The 19725-nt window shown below is 39.6% G+C and overlaps 1 protein-coding gene across 3 annotated transcripts in view; it reads right to left on the reverse strand.

Moving 5' to 3' along the window:
* RALGAPB (Ral GTPase activating protein non-catalytic subunit beta) overlaps positions 1-19725 on the reverse strand; it is a 100180-nt gene that overhangs the window by 13465 nt on the left and 66990 nt on the right. For all 3 annotated transcript variants that reach the window (XM_027078316.1, XM_027078314.1, XM_027078315.1), the window contains exons 19-24: positions 14422-14609; positions 11993-12099; positions 10235-10387; positions 7676-7885; positions 2680-2838; positions 900-1065 (exon numbers count right to left, since the gene is read on the reverse strand). In XM_027078316.1, coding sequence (XP_026934117.1) covers positions 900-1065; positions 2680-2838; positions 7676-7885; positions 10235-10387; positions 11993-12099; positions 14422-14609 — 983 coding nt within the window. The remainder of the gene's footprint in view (positions 1-899; positions 1066-2679; positions 2839-7675; positions 7886-10234; positions 10388-11992; positions 12100-14421; positions 14610-19725) is intronic.

Here is a 19725-nt window from a genome sequence, read left to right on the forward strand (position 1 = left end):
CTTTCCAGTGATTTCAAGATTTCAAGAGCTCCCAGAACAAAAAGCACTAGCCAGGTGGTGCAAAGGCCTTAAGTTTAAACTTATACTTGCTCTGGTACTTGTTATCCTGATTACAGCTCCTCAGGAGGATTGTGCAGAGATGGGCATGAATCTCTCAGAGACAGTCAGCTGTTTACTACAAAGATTTTTATATAATATCCCAAGAATGTAACTTAAATGACAGCCACAAAGTCTAAAAAACACATCTGTTAATAGAAAACTATATTTATTAGACAAAATACACTTGTTAGGAAACTGTACTGTTTGCTATAATCTAAATTTATTATAATATTGTTATAGAAAATGGAATTTGTTCACTCACACTACAAAAAAAGGAACTTATTAACCTTGTGATAATTATGCCATTAATTTTATATTAATTAACTCTGTCATTATATATGTATATAACATATACAGTCATTTATATATACATATACATAAGTATTCCCCATATTAACAGAAAATGTCTGGAAGACTATACAATTATTAAGTGACCTCCTGTGAGGATTAGAGGAAAGAGACTTTTCCATTCTATACCTCTGCTTGTTTTTTTTTTGTTTTTTTTTTTGCGCTACGCAGGCCTCTCACTGCTGTGGCCTTTCCCATTGTGGAGCACAGGCTCCGGACGCACAGGCTCAGCGGCCATGGCTCACGGGCCCAGCCGCTCCGTGGCATGTGGGATCTTCCCGGACTGGGGCACGAACCCATGTCCCCTGCATCGGCAGGCGGACCCTAAACCACTGCGCCACCAGGGAAGCCCTCTGCTTGTTTTTTTTTTAATAAGACTACAAACTAATAGTAATGGGCGAAAAGCCAAGAGTAACAAAACAAGAAAAAACAAATGAACATACGAGTTTTACCTTGTTCAGGTCCTTCACCATCATCGCAACTGTTAATAGACCAACTGGTGGAAACATGCCCAGTCCAGCCAGGGTGTCTGCCCACATCTACCGCCCAGCCAAGGGAGAGCAAAAATTCTAGGAAATGTGGCTGAACATTTCTGGAAGACTCCACATTCTTTAAAATCTGAAATATATACCAATCATCAGATATAATGAAGGAAACAAAAGGGCGTATCAAAATAAGCTTCATAAAAATCGATTCACTTTGAAGTGTCTGATAAATCAAGCCCAAGCTTAGAATAAACTGGGGACTATATATATCACTGTAGTTAAAAATGCATGCTTCCAAGTTAGAGAGATTTGGGTTCAAATCCTGGCTGGGCCTTGGGCAAGTTTCTTAACCCCACTGCTTCAGTTTCTTCATCTATAAAGTGAGTAATAATGATGGCTGTGAAGATTAGGTGAGATAAGAAATACAAGAAAATCCTTTAGCTCCCTCCCTAGCAAAATAATTATTGAGCTAGACATGTTTACTAAAAGTAAACAAAAAACACTAAGTCCCCGCCTTCACAGAGTCTGATTAGTGAAAAACATTACATAGGTATGTGATTATTTACTTACAAATCTTGACAAATGCTATAAAAAGTATAAACCTGTTACAAATTCAATAATTAATGAGTGGGAAAACATCCTTCTCTTAGTCCAAAGAAGAGAATGTAACCATTCCAGAAAAAAATGAAGTGACCAGAAGGGTCTCTCCTCTTCACCAAGTACAAAACTTAATTCCTGGGCCTCAGAAAGAAAAGTCCCTTGTTCTAAAACAGTGGTTCTCATGGGGGTGACTTTGCTCTCCAGGGGACATTTGGCAATGTCTGGAGACATTTTTGATATCACAACTGGTGGGGCACTGCTGGGACCTAGTGAGTAGACGCCAAAGATGCTGCTATATGTCCTATTCTATAGAACAGCTCCCATAACAAGGAATTATCTGGCCCAAAATAGCAACAGTGCTTCTGTTGAAAACCTAATGCTAGAGGAAGAAAAAGGAGGAATCCTCTACAAATTAAAAATGAGATGGGGAGAGGGGTAGTGTATCAACATCACCTGGGGAATCTCTTAAAACATAAGATTCTCTTAGCCTACTCCAGAACTTCTTTATCAGATCAGGAGAGATAAGATCCTGGAATTACTACTTTTAAAAGCTCTCCCAAGTAACTTTTGATGCAGCCAGTCCACAGATCACTGATGTAGTTGATACAATGTTAATCTATGGCAAGACCATCTGGAGGCCTAATGAAGTCAAACTATGTGGTGTGTTACGTCGAATACTTCTCAATCCACTGGGCATCATTGCCAGGCCATTATCTCTTAAACATATCATCTCTTAAACACATCATCTCCTTAGAAGTGTACCTGTTTAGTTCACCCATATCCCTTCATATCCTTCTAAGTGCCAGGAAACTGATTTGACTGCCAGTTCTCGTTTTCTTCCAATTAAAATTTTTTTTCAGAAGTGAAACTTTTAAATAAACAACTTGAAAATTTAGTCAAGATGCAATAAGTAAGTCAAATTCAACTTGCAGGCCACTGGCTGGCAGCTGGAAATTAATCTAAATCTTCCCTGTGACTAGGGAAGGCAGGTCTCAGCCATTCTAAAGGAGGCCTCAGAGAATCTTACTGTTTTCTAGTCACACTCAGTTCCTAGAAAGCCAAGGAAACTCAACCGGTGTAACAATTACCTCAAGGGTTTATAAAATTTATAGCATAAAAATTTACCCCCAAAATCCAGAAATCTTACCTCCTGGTTTGTTTTCTGACCTGGCTTCATATAGAAAATAAAAACTGTGTCGAAGGGACGACATGGCAAGAGATCCAGATACCCAATGTCATCAAAAAATCCAGGTATCATGGAGTCAAGTGCAATAAGGTGAGGAGGTAGACGACTATTTGCAGGTTCCTATCGCCAAAGGAAGAAAGGAGAAATTATTATCTCTCTTCATCATTCTAATTATAAAAGCAATACTTGCTCACGGTTTAATAAACATTAAGTTAAAAAAAAATTATAAAGTCGCAGCAATAAGCACAACCATAATCCCAAACTACAGAAACTATTTAACATGCTTGTGTTCTTCCTTCCAGTTCTCTTATTTGCCTTTTTCTGCTGAAAGACAGTTGAAATCTTAATATGTATATAATTTAAAATCCTATTTTCTCTATAAAATATCAAGCTTTCTAGCAAAAAATTTTATATGTATTTTATTCTTATTCATTGCCGGTCTTAATGCAAAATGGTACAGCCATGCCCGGAGGCAATTTGGCAGTTTCTTGCAAAGCTAAACATAGTCTTACCATACAGTGAAGCAATTACATAACTTGGTATTTTCCCATATGAATTAAAAACATGCCTACACAAAAACCTGCACACAAATGTTTACAAGCAGCTTTATTCATAATGGCCAAAACTTGCAAGCAACCAAGGTGTCTTTCTGTAGGTGAATGGATAAGTAGACTGTGATACATCCACACAATGGAATATTATTCAGTAATAAAAAGAAATGTGCTATCAAGTCACAAAAAGACATGGAGGAAACTTAAATGCAAATCACTAACTGAAAGAAGCCAATCTGAAGAGGATACATACTATATGATTCCAACTATATGACATTCTGGAAAAGGCAAAACTGTAGAGACAGTAAAAAATCAGGGGTTGGGTGGGGGAAGGAGGAGGAAGTATGACTAAGAAGACTACACTGGATTTTTAGGGCAGTGAAACTATTTTGTATAATGCTATAATGATGGACAACATGTTATTATACGTATTTGTCAAAACCCACAGAATTGTACAACACAGAGTGAACTCAGGTAAACTATGGACTTCAGTTAATAATCCATCCCATACTGGTTCATCACTTGTTACAGATGTGTCACAACAATGCAAGATGTTACAATACGAGAAACTGTGTGTGTGGAGGAAGAGAGGTTATATGGGAAGTCTCTCTACTTTCTACTCAATTGTTCTGCAAACCTAAAACTGCTTTAAAAAATAGTCTATTAACTTTTAAGGCATTTTTTGTTTTGTTTCCCCCTATCCTTTATCTTCTTTGAGATCCTGATCTTGCCCAGCAGGTTGGGCCATCCATGATATTTTTCAGGAAAGCATCCCCCAGAGATGGCAAGGATTACTCTCTTCTACAATAGCAAGGATCGTGAGCCTGGTCTTCTAGTCCATTATATAACATTCCTAACAAGGGTTGAGGCAACACCCTATCATCAAAAACATTACTATTTTTGCAGTCGAACAGAAGAGTATTCACACTATGAAGTAAGTAAGACTACAAATAGCCTCGCATCAATTCAGGTCAGATTTTTCCACTAAGTGAATTTTATACAAACATACAAAAGAACTTCTAGTTTTCATTTTTCACTTTGAAATCATGGATAAGGAACTACAGACCTGTAGCATGCTATGATACACCTTATAGGACAAAGCCTCCTCATTCTTTCTTTTTTAAATAAGCTATCTCATCACCTTGCTCTTCTGGATGATCTTCTGATTCAGGAACATAACATGCATATATTTTATACCTCTTAACTCTTAATAACTTTAAAGTTTTTCCCTCTAGGTCTGTGTTTTAATACATTTTCTTAGAATAACTTTTGTCAATATCGCAGTTGTAACTGAGGTATTTTGGCATCATATTTGTAACTGCATATTAGAGCCACAGTCATTAATATCTATACTTGGTGTGTAGTGATCTTAATTCCCATTTACTTTAAACATTCTATTGATTCTCTTATGGCTGTCTAATTAGAAATCATATTACCTGAGAACTGTCTTTTCCTTTCCAATGGTTTTTTTCCTCTTATTTAGTTTCTTTTAATATTTCACTGACTTTCCTGGTTTTGATACTATACCGTAGTTATGTAAGATGTTACCCATTGGGGGAACCTCCCTGCACATTTTTAAAAAAAACTTTCTGTTAATCTATAATTATTTAAAAATTAAAATAGGGACTTCCCTGGTGGTGCAGTCGTTAAGAATTCGCCTGCATATGCAGGGGACATGGGTTCAATCCCTGGTCCGGGAAGACCCTACATGCCACGGAGCAACTAAGCCCACTCGCTGCAACTACTGAAGTCTGCATGCTCTAGGGCCTGCATGCCACAACTACGGAGCCCACGTGCTGCAACAACTGAAGCCCACGCGCCTAGAGCCTGAGCTCCGCAACAAGAGAAGCCACTGCAATGAGAAACCCGTGCACCTCAATGAAGAGTAGCCCTCACTCGCCACAACTAGAGAAAGCCCACGTGCAGCAATGAAGACCCAACACAGCCAAAAAAAAAAATTTTTTTTTAATTAAAAATAAAATTAAAATAACTTTTCATTAACTAAAAAACTCTCAGTGTTAAACAGTGGCCAAGGTAGATATCCTTTACCTCTGATTTTTAGCAAAGGGTGGTTCTAGTTTCCTCATTCCCCATCTCGTTTCCTAAACAGGCTGCCATTTACTGAAATCTACATTACTGGCCCTAACTAAGTTTTTGGTTTTTTGTTTATTCATTTTTTAAAAATCAGACTGAATATTATTCTACTGAATACTGACTGTTTTATTGACTGATCTGCTAAAATAGGATCAAATTATTTTCTTAATAACTTTACTAATATTTACCAATAACTGACTCTCCTTAAGTTCCTAGGATAAACCTTACTTGGTTGTAGAAGTTAATTTGTTTAACACGCTGCTGAATTCAGTTTTACTAGCATTCTCCTTAACACTTTTGCACATATATTCGTAAGTAAAGATTGGTTTATAGCTTTTTCATGTGTGTGCCGTCTGGTATAAGTTACTAGAGATAAGGTAAGATTCATAAAATAAACCAGTTTACTTTCTGACTTTTTCCTATGTTCTCTCTCTTTTTTAAAAAAAATATTTATTTGGCTGTGCTGGGTCTTAGTTGCAGCACGCGGGATCTTCATCGCAGCATGCAGGCTCTTAGTTGTGGCATGTGGGATCTAATTCCCGGGATTGAACCTGGGCCCCCTGCATTGGGAGTGCGGAGTCTTAACCACTGGACCACCAGGGAAGTCCCTTTTTCCTATGTTCTGAACCAGGTGAGAAAGCATGAGAATTATTTCCTTGAAAGCTTAAAAATTTCAAGCAGAATAGATAACATGAAAGGAAAACTTCAATCTCAGAGACAGGGCTGTTAAGGCTCTTCTTGTCTCCCTTCAGTCCATGCCTCTTCTTGTCTCCCTTCAGTCCACAGAATGTAATATTTTCTTCTAGTATGTTTTTATTTACTGCTTCTACTCTGTTCAATTTTCTCCACTAGGAATACCACTAATCATTTTTAGGTTGTATCTTTGTTCCTGGACTTCCATATTTACCACTGTATTTCTCATTATTTTCCTCTTTCTGTTGTTTTCTTCTGCATTTTAAGAGTTTTTTACTTTTTACTCTCCACCACTAACTCGATTTTCTACAACATAAAGTATTTTTCATCTACATGCTGAAATCCAAACTCAGTCAGCAATGTTCCCCTCTGCTTTCCTTAAAAGTTAAATGGCCTTTAACCAAGTAGCTGTTGGCGAGTAAGGGCAGGGGGCAACTTGTGCAATAAACAACTTCTTGCCTGGCAATCTTCAGTTGTGCTTTTCAAAACAAACAGGCCTTAGTACAAACTCTAAATCTACATTCAGGGAAGCCATTTCACATTTTTGAGGCCCTGTTTCCACATCTGTGAAATAGAGATACCATTACTTTCCTTGTAAAACTGTTTTAATGGAATTAAGAATAATGACATTATTTACCTTACAGGCTGGTTGACTTTGTACAACGTACTACATGAAGCACCTGACACGATCACAATGAGATGGATACCCTTATCACCCCTATTTATCTATTTATTTACTTATTTTTGGCTGCATTGGGTCTTTGTTGCTGTGCACGGGCTTTCTCTAGTTGCAGCGAGTGGGGGCTACTCTTTGTTGCGGTGCGCGGGCTTCTCATTGCAGTGGCTTCTCTTGTTGTGGAGCACGGGCTCTAGGTGCACGGGCTTCAGTAGCTGTGGCTGGCAGGCTCAGTAGTTGCAGTGCACGAGCTCTAGAACGCAGGCTCAGTAGTCGTGGCGCAAGGGCTTAGTTGCTCTGTGGTATGTGGGATCCTCCCAGACCAGGGCTCGAACCCGTGTCCCCTGCATTGGCAGGAGGATTCTTAACCACTGCAACACCAGGGAAGCCCACCCCTATTTTATAGATGAGGAACTAAGACTCAGAAAAGTTGGGCAACTTGCCCAAGATCACATAGCTGGCAAGTAGTGATGCCAGCACATAAACCTAGACAGTCTGATCTCAGGAACTGCACAACATAAGAAGTGCTTATACTTGTTCCTTTTTAAAAGTGGCATAGAAGAGCAGAGTAAATTGTAGCCCATATTTCAGTAATAAAGTGTACTGGGGAAGAGTTTTAACATTCTTTTTTCTAATTATCTATAGATTTCATTAATATGTGTGATATGAGTCCTACATTACCTAGGAAAATTCAGAGGCGCATATATTATTATATTATAAGCAGTCCCCTCAGACAGAACTCTAAATATATTCATGGGAAAACTGTCTTGGAGCTCGTATTATAACCTACAGCATCATGGAATTTCATTTCCTTGTATGAAGGGTAAGGTTTTAAACAGTTTGTTTTTTAAAATTCCTTCTATCTTCATAAAAATGCTTTAGCTATCAGCAGCTGAATGTTAATATATGAATATATTTACTCATAAAAGTTTACAGAAATTACCTTCAATGCTTCTAAGGACAAAAATCCAAAGTGTGAAAGGAAAAGGCGTGCTGTTTGGAATTCCTGGGCAGGAGGTGGGGGCTTACAATCTGTAATCGGATCAGGAAAACTTCTCTTCTGCAATTCCTCCTCACTTTGTTGTTCAAGGTGTATTTCATAAGCAATCTGCTGGGCCATGCCATTCCTTAATTTTTCATGTCTCTCTTCTAACTGAAATAAACCGAACATTTCATTTTTTTGGAATTATCATAAAAGTAATAGAATTAATCAAGTTTTAAATGAAAATAAAGCTACAAGCAACAAAATAAATGAAGATAATTTTCAGTGATCAACACTGAGTTTCAATTCAGTACAACCAAGAGCATACAATCAAGCAAATACATTACAAGGTTAAAACAAATACCCAAAACATGTCCCTACAGCCTCAAAAATTGCTCCTTCATCTCCTTGCTGTAAGTGAAACCACTCTGTCTCTGCTTCCCTTCACATCGGCAAGAAAGGGGGCAGAGTTGTTGCTCTCTGCCAGATCCCTGTCCATCTTCATCCTGCAGTGATCCCCTCATGTTTTGAAGTCCATAACTATAGCATTAGTTGCTATACTCTTGGAGTTATTACCTCTGCTTCCCTTCTGATCCATCCTATTTAAAATTCCATCCTCTTTGGTGAACAGCCTGGCTTATATTCCTACAACCTCCTCAACCTTCACAACTCTTGCCATCCATGACACACTTTGTACCTCAGATGTGCTGTACTTTCAAGAGCTACAATCCTGAAATTCCTTTCCTACAGCTCATCCAAACTCCTACTCCCCCTTTACTATCACTGAGAGGCAAACAACCCCTCCCCGTATTTCCCCAAGCCATTAGCATCCTTCTGGCTTCATCCACCTCCCAACCAAAACTAAATCCCCAAATCTGACATCTTATACCCTCTTCTAAGCATATAACATGGCTGTGTTGTTCCTTATTCTTCCTTATTCACCCAGCCAATCTCCACACCATTCAAATTTTTTACTTATGCCTCTGGATACCAAGGACTTTTTTTTTTTTTTTTGCGGTATGCGGGCCTCTCACTGCTGTGGCCTCTCCCGCTGCGGAGCGCAGGCTCCGGACGCGCAGGCTCAGCCTCTCCGCGGCATGTGGGATCTTCCCGGACCGGGGCATGGACCCGTGTCCCCTGCATCGGCAGGCAGACTCTCAACCACTGCGCCACCAGGGAAGCCCTGGATACCAAGGACTTTTGGAGAAAGTCAGCAGAGTGCATTAAGTAACTTCACTACAGATCATGCTACTTAAACCTAGCTGGGCTGCCTGGCAATTTTAAGAATCATCTTTGCTTCCCTATTTCATTGCTAAGAACTAAGATTAAAATTTATATAAGCTGCTTTAATTTTCCTCCTTTCCATCTCTAAATGTCTCTGAACCTTCACTGACCCTCTCCTCTCCTGTCTTACCAGAAGTGTCCCTTTTCTAAACTCAATCACAGGTTCTTGACCCTACTGCCTCCAGGGCTTTACTCTGTTACTCATCATTTCCCCAGCCCAACTTACAGTGTTGGCAGGTGCAGACCCTTTTCCACTGGCTCCTTCCACCTCTAATTCTTCTTGAATTAAAAAAAAAGAAAGAAAAAGAAAAACCAGCCTTGCGTTTCCTTAGCTAAGGCTATTTCCTCACACTCTTTTTCACTCTGTACCCTTCCCTTTACTGTTAACAGTAACAGTGTAGTTTATATTCACTGCCTTTTCCTCTTTAACCATTCATTCCCCAGACCCTTACACTTTAATACTCCTTTGAACTTGCTCTCAAAGGTCACCAACATTTCATGACAAAATCCAGGGGCCTCTTCTTAGTGCTCCTTCTCCTTGATCTCTCTAGCATTGGAAACTGCAGGCAGCCTCCATTCCTAACCTTATATTCTCTCATGCCCTGACATACCTGTCTTCCATTTCTTAAAATTCTTCTCTCTTGACCTAAGTGACCAATTACTTAATCTATTTAAGTATCTAAATTAATCTAAACCCAAATAAATTTCTCCCATTTTCCCAAACCTGTCCTCTTCCTAATGTCTATATTTCTATAAATAGCACTGTTATCTTTGTCACTCAAGCCTGAAATCTAAAGTTCTTTGGCTCTTTTCCTTCCCTCATCAATCCAAGACTGTCTGGATCTACCTCTACAAGACATGCCATATATTTAAACTTCCACTATCAATGAGGTAGTCCTTCCCATCCCCTGCCTAGATTGTCATAACTGTCTCTGAATTGGGCTCCCTTCTCCAAATATCCTCCACTAGGGTCTGATCATATCAGAACACTACTGAAACCACAGACCAGCTCAGGCAGCCCAGTGCCACCTCTCTATAAGATATGTCCAGTTTCTTTCAATCAGCCACAATCTATATTTGTCTTACTACATGCTAATCTCCTGGATGACAAATACCCAGGTCATCTTATGAATCACCCCCAGGAATACCAAAGAAAGGCAGTGTCTTGACCACAGAAGTTGTTGAAGAATGTTAATAGTCATTCTCTTAACAACAGCTGATAATAATTTATCTTACTTCTTCAGTAACAATTTCATGCAAATCTGGAATGCTCAGATCTGCTTTCACAAAAGGAATCTTGTCCACCTCTTCAGGAAATGGTCGATGTTTCACAGTATATTTAAATCCAACATCATTTTTAGGAACTGGACGAGGTTCAGGCACAAAAAGCTGTTAAAATAAAACAAATAACATTATGTTTATTACATGTGGGTGCCAGCTGAAATGACATGTATTTCCCTGGTCTCTTAGAAGCCTGTGTTTCCCTAGGATTGCATAACACAGAAATTCAGTAAGAATCTGCAAATACTACTGCTAATGGTAAAGGTACCAATGTACTCTTTTATTTTTATAAAAATGTTCATCAACTTATGACAGATTTTTGTGCCTGATAAATGGGTTACAGACCTCCACTGCACCAGGCCTGAATCTTCCATATTCAGTGGTAAGCCAATAGGTAAGGCATTGCAGAGCTTAAGGCTCAAACTTCCTTCTTCCCTAAGGGCTCTCAAATCATTCCATATAATAAAGTACAAGTTTACATCCACTGGGCATCTCTAGACAGTGAGTTCAATAATTAGAACCTTAGCATGGCTTAAGTGAAAAGATATGGCACCGAATCTAGGTCTTCAAGGCGCCAAATCCCTGCTTTAATATATATTAGCTGTGTGACTTCCGTTTTCACACCTGAAAAATGGAAATAATCCACCACAAGACTGTCATAAGGATTAAACAAAAAAATATATGGCACATATTAAACTACTGAACAGTTTTAGTGCCTTTCCTGATCTCCTTCTTCCTCAGTCTTTAATGGCATTCAGTGGCTTATACAGTGCTGCTGACAGAATGTGACTGGCGTGACGCCACCAGGAGCAAATAGGGGTGTGCTCCTCACAGCAAACACATCTCATCTAACAGAGACATATGGAATGTTCAATTGTTTTAGGCATTTGCTCCAATTCTGTGAGCGTCTCTCTTAAATGTTGGTAAAATTTTATTATGTTTTAAAGAATTTTTAGTAACATAAGTAAAAGCTTACAGTGTGATAAGTGAAAAGAGCAGTATATACAAAAATGACTAAAATTCTATTTAAGTGTTATGTACAGAAAGGAACAAAAAGATTGGAAGGAAACCCACTAAAATATTAACAGTGGCTATCTACTTCTGGAGAGTAAAAGTACAGGTGATTTAAAAATTTCTTCTTTATTATCTGAATTTTCCAACTTTCTCCCGTAAGCAAATTTTATTCACATGATTACAACTGTTATAAAGAAAATAAACTGTGCCACCCCAAAGAAAGATTTCATTAAATTTTACAGCACATTAAAAAAATTATAGAGCATATTACCAATTATACAGTTATATGAAACAATCTGAAACTAAGTACTGTTGCCAGAGACATCAAGGCTCTGGCAAATTTTTTTCATAATGGCATGTACCTAAATTTTATTATTTTAAACACTGTATGGAAAAAATTCGGTCCACTGTTCAGAACAGTAGTTCTTAATCATAAGTGGATGTCAGAGTCACTCGGAAAGTTTTCTGAAAATACACCTGCCTTGAAGACGTCTTTAAAGAGTATTTCAGTGGACCTGGAATTCTAGGCTCCTAAGATGATTCTGATGTGAACTCACGGACTGAGAATCTGGCTAGGATCAAAAATATGTATCTGTGATTTTTGTTGTAATATTATTTAACCTTTAAATCACAACACACACAAACACATGCACACACACACTCACTCCTAGTCACTTCCCTGTAACTTCTGATGGATACCTTCTGATTTGCTTTTGCTCCTCTGGGTAAAAGGCAAAGTTGTTGTGCCCAAGCAAGTCTTCCAGACATTCCCCGGACCAGCACAGTGACAGAGGGGAAAAAATCATCTAGAATAAAATGTTGGTGGAAAAGTTTTTATTTCTGACAACATATAAAATACACCTATTGTCAATTTTAGAGCCTCTAATAATCAAAGCCCTAGCATAGTGCTTCCCTAACTTTTATCCTTTGTGAACCATCTCTGTGGATTCTGCCATATTCAAGTACCACTATTACTATTTAAATTTAAACTTAAAATTTTTGAAAGAAATGATATATTTCTACCTTAAAAGGAAAATCATGAATTTTGGTGTGCTAATTATATATTTTTAAAACACATGTTTAAAAATACATAAAATAATGTTCACCGATGTATCAACCAACATCATCTCACATACCTCCAGCAATACACATACACATTTTTGGGTAACACTATCCTAGCAAATACCCTTAACTTTCAGTGTTGGGAATGACCTAAATGCAGAAGACAGGCTGGGTGCTTGCGGTGCTGATGTTACATTCACCCATGCCTTTGTGCACCACAGCCCACCACAGGCAGGCACTGTTTCATCCCAACACAAGTTCAGGGGCAGGAAGAAGGGAGGTAAAGAACTCAGGATGGACTGCCTGAGTACCCAGATCCTTCTTCCTATTCCCTCCCTTCTTTTGTCTCTGGTGTAGGAGTCAAACTTGTTCAAACTTCTCTCTCTTACTTCTATTATTAACTATTACAATGAACCATTAAAATATCCTTGTACTTCTATAAAATCCCAATTGTTTATATTTTTGGTAGAATTCCAATGCAATGAAATTGCTTAGAATGAGAGTAATGGAGTCCTAAAAAATCTGGAAAAGGGTTGACATCTACCCCTCAGGCCAGGAAACCTGGAGAGGATACTGGGATTTTATAGACTCTTTAGCAGGTGGCTCGGGAGTGGGAAACTGGAGGAATCATGAATAATTGGCACAAACCAGGGAAGAAAGTCAAGCAACACCCAGGTCTAAGGTAGAGAAGGATGAGGTGCCTTAAGAAGGAAAGACTTGGGACCAGTGCTTCTGGAGTTGGGCAACGATTAAAGGCCCCATCCACTTCATATTAAAGTCACTGTATCTTACCACAAGAGGAAGGAAAGCTGTGATGGTATTCACTCGTCCCTGAACTACTGGGAAACGTCTCATTTCATTTTATGGATTTATGAGATCCTACCTATATATACTCAACAGAATTTGCATGGGACTCTAAGATCCTTTTCACGTTTGCAAAAGAAAGAAGGTAAGTCTTTAATCACTGAGGAAATCCTATCACTGTGGGGCAACAATAACAAAGAGACAGTATGAGGTTCAGAAAATTTGGACTCTAGTCCTGGTCATACCATACACTTCTCAAGTAACCCTGGACAAGTCACATACCCTCTCTGATCCCCAGTTTCTTAACCTGTAAATGAGGGAATTGCACGCTAGGTGATTCCCTGTATGCCCAACTTTTCTGTAACCTTCACTTTCCTTTACCTTCCCAGCAATAAGGGTCTCTCTAAGAACATGCTTCCTTTACAAACTGGCTGATTCCAATTACCATCAGAAAAAAATGTACTCTGAGCAGTCTGCGTTGCAGTGGTAATCACACACCTTGAGATGGTTTATAATTGGGGGAAAGAGGGGAAGAAAACAGTGCATGTTATGTCAATGGAAAATCACTGAAGAATTTTCAGGAGGGCACTGGCATGGTCAGATCTGCATTTGAGGATGAATGCAATGGTGGCAGCAAGTAGGATGGAGGTAACGGTAACAAATTTTGGAACTGGAAGGAGGAAGAATCAGATCAGGTAGGAAGCAATAATCCAGATAAGAAATAATAAAGTCCTGCATTTGGCTGTACTGGGAGGAATGCAGAGAAAAGAAGATTCCAAAGTCACTAGCGGGGTAGAAACTTGGAAACCAACTACATAAGGGAGTAACAGGAAGGAGAAGGCAAAGATGACTCCTCCAATTCCCAGCCTGTTTGGGTGGCACCAATAACTGAAAAAGAACAATGTGGAGTGAAGGGCGGGAAAGGAGAGGGGCAGGATCCAAAGTTCAAGAAGGACGAAAGAGTAATAATGATTTTTATACACAGTAAACAACAGAAATATCCCACTGAACTTTTTATAAAATTATGGAGCTCTTTTCTAATAGATATAAAGGGCCTCTAAAAGATTCTATTTAATATGTATATTGCATTTTCTGACCCTCTATTTTTTAGTTGCTATTATCTCATCAGCTAGAAGGCTTTCTGGCAAATGCAAAATTACTTAGAATTTGCAGTCTTTCCTTCCCCGATCCTGAAACAGCTTGCTAATACTGATGAACATGTTGATTAAGCAATGGAAAAAGCCCAAAGTGCTGAAACTTACTCTGTTCATTTCCAAGAGGTTGCTCCAGCATTGCCAGGATGACACTGTTATCCAAGACAAAGTACCGGAAACTATGCTTGTTTATGGTTGGCAGTCTGGAGTATTTAATCAAAGTGGTCTCATTCACCAGACTACAAGGAGAGGCAGGACCACTGGGTGAAGGAAATGCGCCAAGCAACTGCATAATACTACGGAGAATGCAAAAGATAACAGTTAATCCCCAAAGGGAAATCTTAAATTCACCTCATGCATCAATCTGTCCTTCTGTTCTTTTGGATTTATCTGGCCACAGCCACGCTTCCTCTTTGAGAGTCAGATTTACTCCCTGTGGCAGATGCTGTGGTGTGCTGTCCAGATTTCCCTCTCCAAGACTGAAAGACCCAGTCCCCCAGATGCAGGGAGATGGTGGCCATAGCTTTCAGCTGAGTCCTGGAGAGGCCAATGAGAACCACTTCACTCAAGATCACAGCTTCCTCCTGGGGCAGTTCTCGTCCAATGAACTGTTAATGCAGGGGTATAAAGTCCCAGCCCCCTGGCCCCAACATGAGAGAATCCTGAAGGGCCAGCCCAGCTCCAGAGCTCTTTGTTGCAAATGCATCACAGTTTATGTCTTCCCTCTGCTCAATCCTACTTCCTTCATTCCCTCATAAGGGTTGATCCTGAGAGCACTTTCCAATAAACTTCCTGCAAGCAAATTTCTCTCTCTTGAAGTTTGCTACCCAGGGAATCTGACTAATCATACTTCCAAATCATGAAGCTCCTAAAGATATATTTTAAAAAATGTGTGTGCTCCAGGTTTCAGGATAATGCTAAAGCATTCTAGACCTAGAAAAGGATCCAAAGATCAGCCAAGACCCCTCAATTTTTCAGACGGGGAAACTCAGGCTCAGAAGAGATAAGTGATCATCAAGAGACCAGAAACCAGGGCCTACTGCCTTCTCACTGTGTGGTCATGAATAGATATCATCATTTTACAGATAAGGAACTTGATGCACTAGTAGTTAACATCTCACAGAACCACTGTAATTATTAAATGAGAATATATACGAAAAAATGCTTTATAAACTGGAATTCAACTGATCAAGTCTTACCATTCTGAAATGTTTATATCCACAGAGATTTCTGCATACCTTCAATGCATAATAGTAATAACTTACATATACCACTTACCATGTGCCAGGCACTGGGTCTAAGCACTTACACATTTTATTTAGTTATCATAACAACCCTATGAGATAGCTACCATTATTATTCCCATTTTATAATTAAGAAACTGAAACACAGAAAGAATCTTCTTAAGAAAACTTAAAGATTTTACCTTGTGGTCCTAATATCACCTGATCCTTCATACGTAACTCATTTGAAAACTAGTATTCCCCAACACCATTGCAATCCTCTCCCTTTCTCTTTCATTCTAATGCTTGAACCCAAATCTCTCTGATAATAGAAGGCAACACTGCTCAACAGATACTTTCCTTCCATTTTCTCTCCTCCTAGGAGGAGGACTATCTAAGAATTTCAAGGACCAGGAGAACTTCATGATGAGTTCAGGCCTAAGAATTTATGAAAAACCAAGAGACAAGCAATGGGAAAATGTGGGTTTTCTAACATGGGACAGAGATGGTTGTCACAAAGCATATGGACCATGTGAGCTTATGTTCCATGCAAGATTCTAAGACATTATCAAATAGGTTGCTGGCAAGGGTACAGGTCACACCAGCCTAACCACATTTTCTCTTCTTGATGATTACTAGACTGGAAAGGCAGAGAAATATCTCTGAAATCAAGACATGCAAGTATTTGGCAGTGTATCATTATAAACTTACAGACAAGATTTAAAAACCTCTGTGAACCTGAAGGGAAACCTCTTATGTGCTTTGTGAGTCTTTCTCTGTTCTATATATATATATATATATATATATACTTTAAAGAACTAACCATTTATTTATTTTTTTGGCCACGCTGTGCAGCACGCAGGATCTTCCCCGACCGACCAGGGATAGAACCTGTGCCCCCTGCAATGGAAGCGGAGTCTTAACCACTGGACCACCAGGGAAGACCCTGTTCAATATTTTTATCAGTATCTTTTTTTTTTTTTTTTTTTTTTTGCAGTACGCAGGCCTCTCACTGTTGTGGCCTCTCCCGTTGCGGAGCATAGGCTCCGGACGCGCAGGCTCAGCGGCCATGGCTCACGGGCCTAGCCGCTCCGCGGCATGTGGGATCTTCCCAGACGGGGGCACAAACCCGTGTCCCCTGCATCGGCAGGCGGACTCTCAACCACTGCGCCACCAGGGAAACCCCTATCAGTATCTTTGATTAGGACACACAGGGCAGGCTCATTAAATCTGCAGTTGGGGACTTCCTTGGTGGTGCAGTGGCTAAGAATCCGCATGCCAATGCAGGGGACATGGGTTCGAGCCCTGGTCCAGGAAGATCCCACATGCCGCGGAGCAACTAAGCCCGTGCGCCACAACTACTGAGCCTGTGCTCTAGAGCACACGAGCCACAACTACTGAGCCCGCTGGCCTAGAGCCCGTGCTCTGCAACAAGAGAAGCCACCGCAATGAGAAGCCTGCGCACCACAATGAAGAGTAGCCCCCGCTCGCTGCAACTGAAAGAAAGCCCGCACACAGTAACAAAGACCGAACACAGCCAAAAATAAATAATAAATAAATTTTAAAATAATAAATAAATAAAATAAATCTGCAGTTGACCAAAAGTTGAGCTGCAGAGTTAATATATCAGAGTAAGAATTGGGATCCAAAAGAATCTTAAAAAATTAACAATAATGAGGTAAATCTTACATAAAGAAATTTCAAGTTTAAATGTAAAATTCTGTACATTACATCCAAATACCCCCCCAAAAAATAAGTACAGGATGAGAAAGACAAAAGGTAAATGCGTTAAAAAAAAGCCTCTAAGATTTTAGTTGACTTAGTACAAATCACCAGGTTCTCAAAAACCCAATGCAGTCTCTAAGTACACTTTAATGAAAATATAATATTCTACAATTTAAAGGTCATTGACCTTTAAAGAGGTACACAGACAAACCTGCGCCATTGAAAGGAAAAAAGACGAGGATGATAAAGGTACTCTAAATCTCTGTCATATGAAAAACAGTTGAAGGTACTGGCAGAAATGAATTAGAAAGAACATGAGCACTGTCTTCAGACACCACCACTCCTCAGAAAAAAGCGTTTTATTATTAAAAGTCTGAATCAGAAACAATGGGTAGAAGTTAAAGTGGGAGAGATTTCAGCTCAGTGTAAACATCAAGTTTTTAACAATTAAAATGAAATGGGCAAACTTGGGGGTTAAAGTATCCCAAAATTAGAGGCCAAATAACTTGGTAAATAAGTCTTAAAGGTGACTAAGCAGAGGGGCCGCTAAAATGTCTTCCAAGAGTCCTAACGTATATTATACAACAAGGGGAAAAACACCAACCAGCTGATCTGCATTCCGTAACTATCTCCTGTGTGCTCAGCACTGTGAGGGATGTGAAGAAGGAAATGTGGCCTTTACCCAGGTTGGGGAGGTAACGCTAGCATGTTATCAAATATAACCAGGTGTGATCATGACACTGTAGAATTCATGCAGTGTGGTAAGGTCAGATTAATTGAGCACAGAGGTGTGGAAAAGAAGCAGAATGACCAAAGAAGGTCCATGGAAGTAGTGGATATGATATGAGCACCGAACAATGGAGGATGTGGCCAAGAGGAGAAGAGGGAAGTCCTGAAACCCAGGGGAAGTATACAGACAGGTATGAACATGTACACTTCACGGCCACAAGTGGCCTGCCAGCTGTGGCAGAAGGGATGTGCTGGGAAAGATCAGACAGTTTGACTGGGGACTCAAGGAGGGCCTTGAAAACGAGACCAAAAATTTCACACCATATGGCAGTAAACAGCAATCTATTCAGTTTTCAATCACTCAAGCAGCAGAATAAGCACAGTACCTAAGATGATGAGTTCAGCAACAGAATGCAAAAAAGTGTGAGAGACTGAAAACAGGGAAATCAGGCAAGAAGTGATAAGGGCCTGGACTGGGAATGCTATCTGAGGTCAGAACAAATGGAGGAAATACTTTCAAAGGTAAAGTCTATTGGACTCAGTCACTGGCTTCATATGGGGAATAACAGATAAAGCAGAGATAAATCAGAAAATGAGTCAAAGTTTTGTGTTTGCATAACTGGAAAACAGCAATGATACTGACATAAAGCTGTAATTGTGAGGGAACAGAGAGAATGTGATTTGGATATGTTTCATGATGACTCTTCAGGGCCCTCTTCAAGACTTAAAACTAAAGATGCCTTTTGTAGAGTTGCCAGCAGAGATAAGACAGATGAGCCACCTCGATAACTACCGGCTAGTTCTGGAAGCATCCCAGGACTCTCTACTTATTCTGAGCTCATATCCAATCCTCACTGCCAATCATATTCTCTATGGAATGTTCCATCCAGCCTAGGATGGAGCAAACTTATTTTTATATAATGCAGAGTCCCAGTGAGAAATGTCCTTCCCCCTTTCTCCATATCCCTTACTCTTCAAGGTACACACATCAAGTCTTAAGTTTTTTAATAATGCTTTTAAGTCCACCCCAGCCCACACAGGTCTTCTCTCTGGACTTTTATTATTTCTAGTACTCAATCGCATTTTTCTAATTTTCTAGCTATTAGCCAAACCCCCACAAAGTCAATGAAAGCCCATCATTAGCATAGTGAGCAGGACTGAACTAAAGCAAGTGCGCTTCTAAAACTTTACTGAATGACCTCAGCCCGTGAGGAACCGAAATAAACCCAACTTTATTGTGCACACTTCAGTGTGAAGCTTTCAACAGGTCACAGAACTCATAAAAGATCCTGGGATCTTGGAAGGGCTGATTTACATACAAATCTACAAGCTGTCTTACCTACCACTTTACTAAGAAGACCAAGATGAGCCAACCCAGACTGACTTGACATTCCTCCTTCCTGTTTTTATGTTGTTCTGGGGTCTCATCTACATTTACCCTTTCATAAGTCTCATCTTTCCATCTGTACCAATTCCACCTAATCTTCTCCACCTACCTCTTCCTTTCAGTTGATAAACTGCCTTTCTTCCCTCTTTCTACTCTGCTCACTAACTGGCCAAACACACTATTTCAATTCTCTCTAATACTTTTTCAAGATACCAACCTGTCTCTGTCCCTTCACAACCAAATTGCTTGACATAGGAGTCTTCTCTTGCTGCCTAACCACCCTGCAATCTGACTTATAGCTCAAACTTTATCCATTCTCTAAGAGTCAGGTCCATGTCCTTTTCCTTA

Source organism: Aethalodelphis obliquidens, unplaced genomic scaffold (genome assembly GCF_003676395.1).
Source record: "Aethalodelphis obliquidens isolate GAN/ISIS:26980383/991018 unplaced genomic scaffold, ASM367639v1 scaffold42, whole genome shotgun sequence".
Lineage (NCBI taxonomy): Eukaryota > Metazoa > Chordata > Mammalia > Artiodactyla > Delphinidae > Aethalodelphis > Aethalodelphis obliquidens.